Source organism: Grus americana, chromosome 2, assembly GCF_028858705.1.
Source record: "Grus americana isolate bGruAme1 chromosome 2, bGruAme1.mat, whole genome shotgun sequence".
In the NCBI taxonomy this organism is placed as follows: domain Eukaryota; kingdom Metazoa; phylum Chordata; class Aves; order Gruiformes; family Gruidae; genus Grus; species Grus americana.
In genome coordinates this window covers 137,224,620-137,238,039 of record NC_072853.1, presented here as the reverse complement: position 1 = coordinate 137,238,039, position 13,420 = coordinate 137,224,620, and the positions used below count along the sequence as shown (strand labels likewise).

The window sequence follows — 13,420 nt, the reverse complement described above, 5'->3', positions numbered from 1 at the left end:
TCCTGTTAGGGGAAGAACTCAGGGTCTGAAGAGTTGGGAGAGGTTGTCATAGAAAGCATTCAAGGACCAAGTAAGATAAAAAAAGAACAGAGAACTAAGTCCTCACAGCACATTTAGTAAGGCACTGAACCTAATCCTAAAAGGCTTACTGGGCCTATGATACAAGGTGACCAGTACAAATTACTTGAGTCCCTTGTTGTTTATCCATTAAAAAGGCTATTTCAAAACTTTAAAAATCTTTGGAGTCTGTCTACAGAAAAGCACTGAAAAAAAGGGAACTATGATTATTTCCTCCTACAATTACTATTTAACAAGCTCTTGATTTGCAACGCTTCTTGGGGTCTTCTCTGTACATTGGTACTAACCAAGTCTACTGCCCAGGTCATTGTTTTTGACTGAATGAAAGTAAAGTTTCATCAAATTTCCTCAGGTAGGAGTCATGACAGTTCAGATGCCAGGCAAAGGACAATGACTAACAGATCTGCATACACGACTTGGACAGGAGGAATAAATGGCTGAGAAACTTCTAATACATTTGCAGTTTATACAGATGACTCTGATAACCACTTATTATGCCATATGGAGGCCCTGACTAACAGCCAGGGGCCTTAAATTACATTGAAATCGATTCCTACACTGCAGCTTTCAGCTGTAAATGATGTCAGAAGACTCTGGGCTTAAAATGAAAATGAATAGAAATATATAAAAGCAAATGAGCTCTATTAAGTCCTTATTAATTTGAGGTAATAATGTGCATCATCGGTGAAGCTCTACGCCAGTTATTGTCGGCTATTGACTGCATTGCATTTTTTAAATTAATATAGACATCAGGTTGTGTACAGAAATCTCCCTTTCAATCCACACACATTACATAACGATATTAAATTACGGTACGTAATTGGTTAAACACTACTCTAAAATTTCTTGAATCTTGTAGCCAATCTTAAATACTGCATGTACTCTATTAAACACAAGCTCACCCAAGAGACATAAACTGACTGAAGCCAGGAAATTCTAAACGAAGGCTCAAGCTGACATTTTGTCCCTAACTTATATAACTATGTTTCCTCATAGCTACTAAGGGTGCACGTCCTAATGGTGTCCCTTTCTTTATTTGTACAAATAATATTATTTCAGCAGTCAGAGCCTTCATTTAAGAAAGTACGATACATAAACTACCTTGAAACTTGGCCTGTGGTAGAAAGACATAGGTATAGAGTCTCTCCTTCTTGTGCTCCTTTTTTGACTATTTTTGGATCCAATGAAAAGAAAAGAAAGTCAAGAAAAGGTAAGCATTTAATGAAATTACCGAACTACTTCCAATATGTGATTTAATAAGTTCAGCTAGCTTGTAATGATATTATTTTAACCACACCCCTTGAACTGCTTTTGTAAAAATAAATCTGAAAACAATGAAGCCATAGTAAACAAAAAAGCAAAATAAAAACTGAACAGCCATAAGGGAAGAGAAAGAAACCCTGCAAATAAAATATAACCTTCTACCCCAAAGACAGAAGAAAAAGGAATTCTGATCATCCATCATGTCAAAAATTAAACTGTTAAGCATCACTGCCTTTTTACAGTCAATTATATTTTCTGTGTATGTTTACTAAGAGTACACATTTCTATCTCTAGCTCAGTAATACACTAACAACAGAACATCAAAGAGAGGTGGACTCCGGACAGATATGGCATCAAAATTACTGTAACTCAAAAAAATCCATCATTAGTCCTCAGAAGCAGGATTCATGGACAATAAGATATAAAAGTGATTAACCACTATTTAATAACAGGAACTAATAAAGATAAACAAACCAAACTAGGTTTCATCACATGTCATTCTACCACCAAGTGCCTGCACACCTTTGGGCAAATCACAATTCTAGGGCTTGATTTTGTCCCTCTGTTAAACGGTATACTCTTAGCTATGCCATATGGCTAGATTGGTAGAAGAACCTTCTGTTAGGGTGAAGATATACATAAACCAATGAAGATTAAATCCAAAACTTCGAGTTATAGCTTGCAAGCCTTTATCCATAGCTGTTTTCAGCAACAAAATTATGCTAAAACTTTGATACAAAGTCATAATATGTTACAGCAGGTGATTGATCCCGGCGGTTTCCATAAGACAGTTTTTGAGTAATTGGGGTATTCAGAACAAAATGAGACATCATCTGCATCGATGAGTCCTGAGCAGATCCGCTAACCCACAAAGTGGAGTTAAGCGCAGGGCGCTCGTTGCTGCTATGTGTGGCTTGAATATGGGCTAGCTGAAACCTGGAAGAAGCACGTCTGTATTTCTGTGGGGCTGTGCTTGTAAGTAAATTCCTTCAAGACCATGGTAGGAATCTCTCTGTGCTTAGACTTCGTAGCTTCAACCTTCGCCAGTGCGGGATCTCTGCACCATATTGCACTTACCAATGGTGCACCCACAAAGCAGGTGTTTAAAGCCACCAGAGGTCTTTAAGTAATCTGAGAGGTTACTACATATAGTTAGCACCTTACAGCCAAATTCAAAGTCTGAGTTGCTTTTAAAGCATAGGAGACAATCGATTTCGTTAGCCTTCTTTTTTTCTGTAATATAAAGTTGCATAAATTGGTCCTTTGTTTGAAGTTTCATTCAATTATCTAAACAAAAATTCTCCTAGCACTGTAAATCCATCTGCACATGTTTCTCTCTCGTCAACCTGTGCTTTAAGTCTCAACAGATTCAGTTAAAACTAGGAAAATGGAAAAAGACTATCTTTCTCAATAGGAAAAAATTCTTCCTGGTAATGAGATTATTATGGCTCATGGATTGCCATCATCACACATATTGGCTGCTCCCCCACTGCAAGTATCCCAGACAAATCACAGTGCTGCTAACAGAATAATGCACCTCCTACAATGCCTTGGGCTAGGAACACATCGCTGGTGCATTTCAGGTAACGTAAATAAAGCACTTCCAGTTGTTCTGTAAAATGCCAGCTTGGCTGATCCCTTTTCAGGTTCAGTCTTAAACTTTATAAGCAAGACAGCAACAAACAATTCTGTAAACCTGAAAAGGCATTTTTCGCAAGAAAGACAAGAGTCTTCTCTCCCCTTTTTACTAGCAAAATAAGTCACATTATATTTGACCCTCTGTTGTTAAAAGGTGTTATTTGAAAATTCAAGATTTTCAACTTTTCATTCTCATTTCTTATTGTGAAATTTAGCTATTTTTTATTTAAGAGGGAGAAAAGCCAGCCAAGAATAAAAAGCTTTAGTCTGAATCACTGGGGTTTTTTCTTCTGTTTTGATAATTACCACCACCACCCAAAAAAACTTTCCCATCCAGCCATGAAATCAAAAATATCAAGTATTCACAAGTAGTTGGCTTACTTCTGTATACTACTCCCATTCTCAGCAATTTCGTATGACAAAGGCATTTGAAAAACAGCTAAGAAACAAACACAGAACGCCTTAACTGCTGGAATCAATAAAAGGCTCTGAAGTCTTTAAAGAAATGAATTACCCATTGCTTGGATATTTTAAACTAAAATGATTGTGACAACAATTAATGTGCAAGAAACATCAAACCTACAGTGGAAAGGATTTGGAAAACAGAGTTTTTGATCGCATTTAACTTTTATGATGTCCGACTGCTCCACATAACAGAACTTAAGGGAATGCTCACAAGCATTTACTAGGATATGCACACTTCTTGCTCGCTCTTTCTTTCACTCAGCTCCTTCTATCTACCCAGTCCAATTCATCTCCAAAGTTTCTGGCGATATTCTCTTTTTTTCTCCTGAACAGCTTATTGACCAAAGGCATAACATAAGCATGCAGCCCTTCCTGATATTTATTTCCTTTCATCATTCAACAAGGTCCAACAAAATAACCCTTTATATTTGCTCTAAATCTGGAAAAATGGTTGAACAAGCTCTTGTTGGTTTTGGCTGAAGACATCATTAGCTGCTAGATGTCTTTTTCCGGCTAAAGGAAAGAGTTTCCCAAATGGATCAAGGTAGAAGCTTTATCCAAGATTAAAAGCCTAAATTTGAAAACATAGCTTTGTGTTGTCCAAAGACAGACTAAGTTCCAAAAGACCCGAAAAAGGCAGAGCTGCTTAGGACTTTTACAAAGAATGCTTTAAGTTTTCTATGAAATCACTGTAGAGAGATCACAATTATTTAAAAAGGATTATTTATTAAACATATTTCTTTACAAAGTACAATCAATGGTTTGCATTAAATTTTGGGGTTTGGTATTTGCCTGTATGTACAAAAAAGCTTATAACAGAAAATGTGTCTTGATTTTACATGTGGGACACAATACTGAGTTACCTTCATATTTTGATTTCTACCAACATAAGCAGTTGATAATAACTTTCAGCTTATCCGCTGTTTTTTTTTTAAACTGAAAATGAAGCAACAACATTTCTGCAGAGTGTCAGTATTTATTAATGTACTCAATTATGACAAAGTAGAAATGAATAATCCTTTGGGAAGTTTCCACCGAGCATGAGTGGAACATGACATTTTTGACAGGTTATTGGACTATCCTTATGATCCTAAAAAATCATTTTTTGCAGTTATAAGATAAGAAGAATTGAGGAGCTAGGTAAGTTTAATAATACCCTATTAGCAGCAGTTGATAGTAAATGCAACATAAGGTTTGTTTTGTCTGTCACACAAGGACGTGTCCTAGCAGACACTATTGTATTGTTCTCTACTTGAACAAAAGTATCTGCATGTATTGTATGTCTTTGGAAAAACAAAACAAAAATAAAGAGACAAAAAGCCATTTATTGTCATGAGTGACTATTGCCATCAGCTAATATGAATGCATTGCTAAAATTAGTGAAGACAGGAAAATGCTGTAAGGTAAATATATACAGAGTTAAAATACATTTCTTATCCACTAGATAGTGATTTTGTGGCACTGTGGTTTTCAGAATATAACGTCTGTTGAGAGCAATGTAATTTTCAGTGCAAGCTAAAGCAAAAATACCTGCCCGCTGTCATAAACATGACAAACAAATCTGGAATGTTCAAAGTAAGTTCGTCTTCCACTTCTCCACTCTTGAGGCACCTTTAAGACATGGCACTTACTGTAAACCATCTAAAAATCAAGAAAAGCAGACACAATAAGCCTGAATTTTCCATAACAACTTTAAAAATCACTGCCAGAGTCACTTGCATACGTAAACGATGCCTGTGTAAGGCTTGCCAGCAAAGCATCTTTCCTGAGAACGGAGCTGGGACACTCTCTGTGTATCATAAGTGTGCGTGCTCAGAGCTGTGATCACTGTCGTGGCTGTCGTCGTTCGCTAGTGAGTCCCCCGTGTGCTGGAGACCAGCTGCGCCGATGCCAGAGAGCTCGGAGGGGAGCAGCGTGCCCTTTTTCACATTCACCAGTTCCTTCTCCCGGGCCGCTGCCCCTTGCTGGCCCCCTTTTACCCGCTTCCACTTCATTCGTCTGTTCTGGAACCAAACTTTTACCTTTGCGGAAGAAAGACAAAACAAGAAAATAAAGATGGGGGGGTCATTGGAGGTAATAATGATCTTTCTAGCTGTAGCACAGCACTTCGGGGGGGGGGGGGGTGTTCTTTTTCTTTTTTCTTTTTTTTTTTTTTTTTTCCTGTCTGTATGTTAAAAAGCTTAGCAAGCCTTCCCTGAAGAGCAGGCAATCCAGTTTTGGATAGGGTGTGAACCCTAAGGATGTGAGGATAACACAGCAAAGGAGGGAAAGGGGTTATGCAAGAAGGCAGCAGGGCTATCTGCAGCAGTTGGCTCCACAGGACAATCTCAGAGCTCTTTAGAAAACATTAAAAAGTTCACATACTCTTGAAAAACGTATTAATGCCATTTCACAGGCAGAGAAACAGAGGCAAAATGGTTCCCATCAAGGGACTGCGCAGAAGAACCTACCTTTTGTGTAACAGAGAGCCCCGTCTGGTGGCAGGGGCTGCCCCTCGTGCTTATAGTGCTTTTAATTTCCATTCAAAGGAGGGGCCCCACTCTGGAAAGCAACTTGCACTGAAGCTTGCATTGCTTTCTGCCTGTTTGTTTCTGTAAACTGGTGGTGAGTTTCAGGTGGAGCACTTTAAAAAAGCTCTTTTTTTTTTTTTTTTTTTTTAACTTGCTGAAGTATCTGAAAGAGCATTTTTTACCATCAAAACTTACGACTTCCCTGTCTATTTCAGAAATGTGTTTAAATGATCCTAGTTGACTGATCCTCCTTTCTTCCACATTTAGCACTAGACCCTGGTCAATTTTTTCAGACAAATAAATACCCCCAAAGCCAGAGGGCAAGGCATTTATATATCAGCAAATAATTTCAGATGAGAATGGAAAAGAAATTCATAGCATGAAAGATTAAAAATGTATCTGTATTTAAGTCACATTAAACCCCAAGATTTTACTCCAGCTGAAACTCATTTCCCTCCTCCCCTTCTCTGTAGAGAAATATATGGGGGGGAAGTAAATCTAAATTATTTGCACAGTTCTAAAGTACCAGCACTGCAAACCACAAGGACTTTTTTTTCAATAGCCAAAAGAAAAGAAGAAAAAAAAAAAAAAAGATGTGCATAGCATCTGTCTAATATATTAGACCAGATTAAAGGCTGATTTCAAATCAACTTAAAATATTGTCACTGAAAACAGTATGAATAGAAGATTGTTGGGTTTGATCCATTTAGAGTTAATGTTTCTAAAAAATCTCGTGCGTGTGTGTCTGTGCAGCTCTTCACATGAAGGTTCCACAGAAAAATAAACAATGTCTGCAACTTTTCATTTGGAAAGAAAGCTTGCAATGTTGGTGTATCTTCTGCTGCGTTTAGCAGAATGTGTTTCAGAGTTTTAAAAGAAACAGCAAGGAACAGGCACAGCAGGACATATTGTACAACATGAGTAATAGAGCCACAAAAATGCTGTTTTGCTGAATCTGTCTTATACATCCAGGAAACATCACAGTGTTTAACCTTTACTATCACTTTGAATTTTACATTAAAATTTTACTACAATGGAACTGATAGTTAACGTCACTATCTGTATGTACGTATGTGGGAAGGAAGAGGGGTATATTTATTTTTTTATACTCTATGTTCCTGTTAAAAAGCCAGTGTAAGCTGTTAAAGCCAATCACTTGGGAAGAGAGCAAAATGATTCCAGGTTAGTTAAGAGCCTCAAAGCACAGCACATCCTTTCCTTTAAACTCATCAGAGCCAAAGAATCTGGCTTGTAAAATGAAATGAGTGTAAAGGGGAAGGTATTTATTACTGGCTGCTGTGAAGTTGGGAATTATCATAGTCAGGTCACGTATCAGAGGTGTCCATGGAAACAGTGTCTTCAAAAGGGTACAGCATTAGTACAGCATTGGCAACTTTCTGGGGGAAGTTAAAATGTCATTTTGTTTATTTTTGTTTTTTAAGACAATGAAGTTTCTCTTGCAAAGGATGCTACTCTACTAGTGCCAGACATTGCAGTAGGTGCAACTACAGTCATAATCTAAACATCAAAAATAATACACTTTGTATTCAACCCAGTACCGCAGAATATTATCACTCTTCTTGTGAAATAAGGGCCAAGATAATTTTATTCGGTAAGAAGAAATGACAGGATTGGAGTGATGTTTAAAAGATCTAAGCAATTCTCCACGTTTTCATGTCCTTGAACATTCACAGAATAAGTCACAGCATTGAAAGCCTAAAACAAAATAATAACGTATACAAAAAGTGGTTTCAAGAAAAATAACAATGATGCGTTAGAAGCAAAAATTTCAGTGCACAGCCTGGATTCAACCTGCTTTAACTTACTGGAAGAGTAATCCAAAGCGTCCATTTCATTTTTGGATACTTGAGAAACTGAAGCTAATGGTGCTACAGTCATTGTCAGAAACCGTTCGGGCTGGGCCAGATGTGAGCAGGATGATTACTGCCTGGCTCCTGATGCAGGTGTTCATTTCTGTTCTCCTCTCACAGAGTTAAACTCTCACATCTGCTGGCCTGACATTTTTTGACTGTTTTCTACTCCAATTTAATAAATCATTCTTTTTTGGTTTCCATTTTTTCTTGCAATATTTTGTTGCTGCTGCTTTTATAATACAAGCCACTTCACAAAACCCCGGTCGGGTGCAGCCTCTCTCCTTGAGCATCAAACCCGGGAGAACCGATTGGCACCAGCTTCCAGGGAATGAGTGGGCGAGGACAAGCTGGGCAGTACCTCCTCATTTAGATCACCTACCCTCAGACTAGCTCATCCAACCATGCCTTGAAATGCCTCCACCAGGGATGAGTCTAGGTCAGCGTCTGTGTATTAATTGATATAAATCAATTAAAGGACGATCAGTTCCCTTTTCAGGAATAAGCACAAGATGCATTCATAAGTTCCTCAGAGGATCCAGCATGTAACGCTATGTCTGCACATGACCCACTGTGTAGGAAACACGGTATTTAAGGAAAGTAGGGCTGAAAGGACTCCAGCTACCTTTGCATTCACTCTCTTGAGTGTAAGGGGAAGACAGTAACCCTGGTACTCCCGTAGGAGAATATATACCACTGACTGGCATGTAGCCTGTCAGGCTTCCCATAAAGAGAAAATTGTAACAATTTAAAACAACAACAACAACAACAAAAATAGTTAAAAACACCCTCCTTTAGGCTTTTTTATTAATGACTTCAAATAATTTGTATCTGATTTACTTAGACAATAGAAAATAAGAAATTTCTTTATTTGATATACCAAAGATTATTTTCAAAAGCTAGAAATCAATTATAGTGAAGTTTCTAATTGAAAATATTATTAGTTTATTTTGATGATATTTGCTGTGTTAATGTACAGCAGGCCTCTTACATAAAGGAATATGGTAGGTATTTTATACATATATTTCTTTATGACCTCCATTATAAAGTACTGAAATCCTCTTTTGACCTGGTTTAAAGCACGCTAATGTCAGTGTGAGTTTTTCCATCGAGTTCAATGGACTCTAGATGAATTCTTTAATGCTCATGTGCTAATAATATGAGACAGGTCCTTCACTTGTTATTTCCTCTAGAGATCAAATTCAGATACTGGAATTCTGAACTTCCTTTGGAGCTGAAGAATCAATTATGGAAGGTATAGTTGTTACTGATATGTGATCCATCTATATTTTAGTAATGGAAAGGAAGTGAAGAAACTTTGTGTGAAGTACTTCAGAGTGTCAGTTTATCTGGATTCATGGAAAACTGTGCTTTTCAAATGCACGACTCATTTGAAACTTACAGGTGTTGCGCAAAACACGCATCAGAACAAAACACCCTGAGAAACAAAAAGGGGAGAGGAAAAAGAAAGGGGAGAGAGAATGAAAGAAAGAAGAAAGAGTGAGAAAGAGCAAGAGAGAGAAAGGAGAGAATGACAACAGAAAAATAAAGGAAAAATTAAAATTAAAATAAAGGAGAGAAAAAGCCCTTACTGAACTGAACTTGAAAAACTCTTTTTTCCAGTGACAGAACTAGCTTGTGCCTTTTAGAACTTTTGCAAAAACAATATCCTTTCAAAGCAGTTTAAAGATCTACTACGACAAACTTGATACTGTAGGTTTTATGAACCTTTTTCTGCTGTTTTTCAAGGCTAAGTTAGCTCCAGCAGGAGCCGAGAGTGCTCACCACCTTCCAGAATCAGGTCCTGATTGCCTATTATTTATTAAAATGCACTCCCTCTTCTCCACCCTCTGACTAGCACAACTTAACTGCATAGAGCAAGCATATGTATGTACAGAAAACAAAGGATGTGGAGGGAAATGAACTATATTAAAGATGATGGTACCATTAACAGCTGTTTCTAAATCAGCACTTATGAGCCCGTCTATTGAGCACATCTGCTTACTGGCACGAAAGCACAGTTTCTTTTCCCTTAGTCAACAAGTTGTTTAGCATCTGCATCTCCACATCTGATGATTAGACTGTTACTTAAGATACGAGTAAATGATTTCACATTGTGCACCTCCTGATGTACAAGAGAAATGTTTTTGCTGCGATCAATTTGTTTTAAGGTCTACTCTGTAGGAATCACGGGAGGAGATTCAAAACAAGGGGGTTGACATTGTTAGTGTCTACATTACTAAAGTAATCATTGTATACTTATGATATATAGGTCCTTAGTAGGCTTACGGGCTTAAGGGTCACATTATGTGCTGTCTTGCATGTCTGTCTTTAATACAACTTCATGATATGGACATCAACACACCATTTTGGTTCCAAATGAGCCTATCGCCTGAACTTCTGATTTAATATTCCTTCAGTCACATTAACTATAAGAACAGTTGACTTCTACCATGCTCTGCAGAACGCAGATACTTCCTTTTGACATGGGATTTTAGCATTCTGTACTTAGAGAAACACTAAACAGATACCTTCTATAATTAATGAGTCTTTCGTAATAAAGACATTCTTGTCTGAAAAGTAAAAGCATGACTGAATTCACACTACCTTAGTCACACCGTTTGCTGTCTGTCTGCTTTTAAGAAAAAAGACATTTCTCTTTAAAAAAGCTCTTTTCTGAAATGAAAAATTCTTTCCTAAAATTAGGTTTTCTATTCCAGGTTTTAGTGGCATGAGTCCCAAACAAGATTAAAGTTTGAGGCCTGATATCTCACAAACCTTAAAAATTAGAAACAAGAGCACCGTGCCAGTTGAAACTGTTATTTTGCTGTAAGGGATGGATATTTCTAAGTATGAGTCTTTGAAGTCAGTATCCCAAATTCCATGTTTTATTACACCTAAATGATGTGTCAGGAAGACCACATCACCAAGCCTTTTAAGCGTTCTGCCCCTGGTCAGCCATTGTCCATTTTCTTTTATTATTATTATTATTATTATTAATCTGTTATTTCACTTTCCTATAATGCAGACAAACATATGAATAACAAAAAATAACCGTGACTTTTCAAAATTTAAAAAAAATGAAAAGTTTATTTCTCAACTTTCTTTGGCTCTGAAAACATTCCTGTTATTTTTAGATAGTACACTTAACGCTGCCAAGTTTTAAAGAAAGTCAAACTCCTGAACTTTACAGAAATCACTGGTGTTATACAGCTGAAACTTACCTTTTTTGCATGTATATAGTATTTTTGTGATAATTAATTCAATAAACTTATAAAAAAAAATAGGAATGTAAAACCAGAAAAGTGCCTTTTCCTGTTCTATGAATAAATATGAGGGTTCGAAGAATCAAATCTATTAGTTTAAAGTATGTACAAAAATGGTAGTCAGTTATCAGTACACTTCACTAACTAAAGATAACATGAGATTTTAAATAGTTCATCTGCATTTCAGTCATGCTGGATACATGGGAGAGTAAGTTAAAATAGTTTTATTCAATTAAACTTAATTTTCTCCCTTATATGATTTAAAGGAGTTTCAATTTCTGTTCCAAAAAAAACCCTCTTAAAAATCTTAAATATATTTTGAGCTTAAAACCAATTTAAATAAATCTGAGTATTAAATGTCTTCTTATTTATTATGAAATAGTACCAAAATACCTGAATTGGAGATAATTAACTTTTCTTTGGAAACTAATGAGTGGTAGCAGAACCTTCTGATTAAAATTAAGTCACCTGCTCACTGATTTAAAGCAATCTGCTCCGTGTTATGTTACAGGACTTTGCACTGAATGTGCACAAGTACTTTGCAGCAGCTGTTGAGAAAAAGGGGAGGTTTTGGCAGGTGCACAAAGGACAGCTGGAGCTTTTGGCACCCAGGAAGGTGTAGGAGTGAGTTCTGGTTTTTCATTACATAGAAGTCAGTTGAGGTTTGGGTACTGCTTAGGTGATACATTCTCCTTTCTACCTCCCACATTTAGACCGGGATGGAATAGACATTATATTTCAGAGGAGAGCAGTGATAGGAGTATTCCATTCCAGCTTCAGAAGTCTTTGAGAGCGCTCAGTTTACCTCCCTGTGCTCCATCCAAAGAACTGCCACCTTCTCCGCCAGTGATCTTCAAAATTAATTTCATGATCAAACAGCTAACCCTCCCCATTCAAAACCTGTCTTAACCAGGCTTCAGGGTTAACGTACCTTAAGCAGAATGGGACACACTATTTCAGGCTGCTTGTACATAATCTAAGGGAGTATTTTTTATAAAATTATTCTCTTTTATTTGTCTAGAAGCAAAGAAAGGTAATTGTGGGGCTGCTGCTAGAACTCCCTTATTCTCCTATAATATATCTTTTTAGAGTCTACCTTTGCCTCTTTGTATAGGCATTTACCTGCATGAATTACTCATATGTAGAGCATTTTATTTCATGAGAAAAAATTTCTAACCTGCATTATTCTGCACCCATTTTGCACAGATCAGCTGAGTGTGAAAGTTAAAAGGTGGTGGCTAATCAAGACTGGCTTTTGGCTGAGTATGTTGATGGGTTTTTTTCTGCTACTACCTTAGTATGAAGAAAGGCAAATGTCAAGAAGCGGGACTTGGCAGAAGGCAACCTCTGACTACCGGCCCATGACAATTCTCTAGGGCTCTATGGCTATGGAAGCCATCTCCCTGCCCCAGTAAGAAGCACCCTCATTTGTATTTACTTAAACTAGTTCCACAATTCATGACTTCAAATCTGGCCTTCCAAAACAAACCAGTCCTGAGTCTTTTGATGGTAAACTAGCCTCAAAATCAACATCCAGTTTTAAAGCTAGTAAGTCTCAAGAAGTTGCAGCTGTTTTCAGCAGAGCCTCCTTCCTTGAGGAGAAGAAGCTAGTGAAACCAGAAAGAGATTCTACATTTTTCGATGCCCTGCGTTTAAAAAAAAAAAAAAAAATCTCCTTTATTCTACATGTTCATTTGTACCTCTCCAATACTATTTGTTCCTCACTGATGACAAACCTAAAAATCTCCTATCTATGTACACAGGCAACAGAAGAAGATGCATCTTTCTCGACTTGTGTTTAAGAAAGGGTAAGGGACAGCAAAGCTTTACTCACTTTTTAAAAGCAACCGTATGAGGTGCTAATATTTCTGTCTATATCGCATATGCTACTTGGCACAGACAGAGGTTTCTCCCCACCCAGAACCTCACAGGGTTTCTCTGCAGGTGTAGGGTCCGTTCACAACTAACAGCTTGAGGCACTTGGATCTTTGCACATGGAATTGCTTGTTCAAATTCAATCAATACTGCAAAAGTAAATATGCTGTTTGAAGTTTTGCCATGTACTTTTTTAAAAAGACTTATCGTACAAATGAAAATTATGCACAAGTTATAATTAAGTTTGCCAGGAGCAGTCTTTCCTAAGAAAGAACAAACTGCGTTAGCACAGTAACTCTTACTGCTGGTATTTATATTGCTCAAGACAAATATAAAAGTATTAGTGAGTTTTATTTTATGAAGAGAGTTACTTTAAATAAAATAAACAATCCAAAGGATTTCAAGCCACACAGGCTCATTATTGTAGTGTGTATAGAGAGTGCTTAACACATGG

At 37.2% G+C, this 13,420-nt stretch overlaps 1 protein-coding gene across 1 annotated transcript in view; it reads right to left on the bottom strand.

Annotated features, from left to right (window-relative positions):
- Window positions 1–4,153: 4,153 nt before the first annotated feature.
- The window catches only part of MEOX2 (mesenchyme homeobox 2), a 54,548-nt gene continuing 45,281 nt past the window's right edge, over window positions 4,154–13,420 (bottom strand). The window contains exon 3 of the mRNA XM_054817833.1: window positions 4,154–5,465. Coding sequence (XP_054673808.1) covers window positions 5,241–5,465 — 225 coding nt within the window. The 3' untranslated portion in view covers window positions 4,154–5,240. The remainder of the gene's footprint in view (window positions 5,466–13,420) is intronic.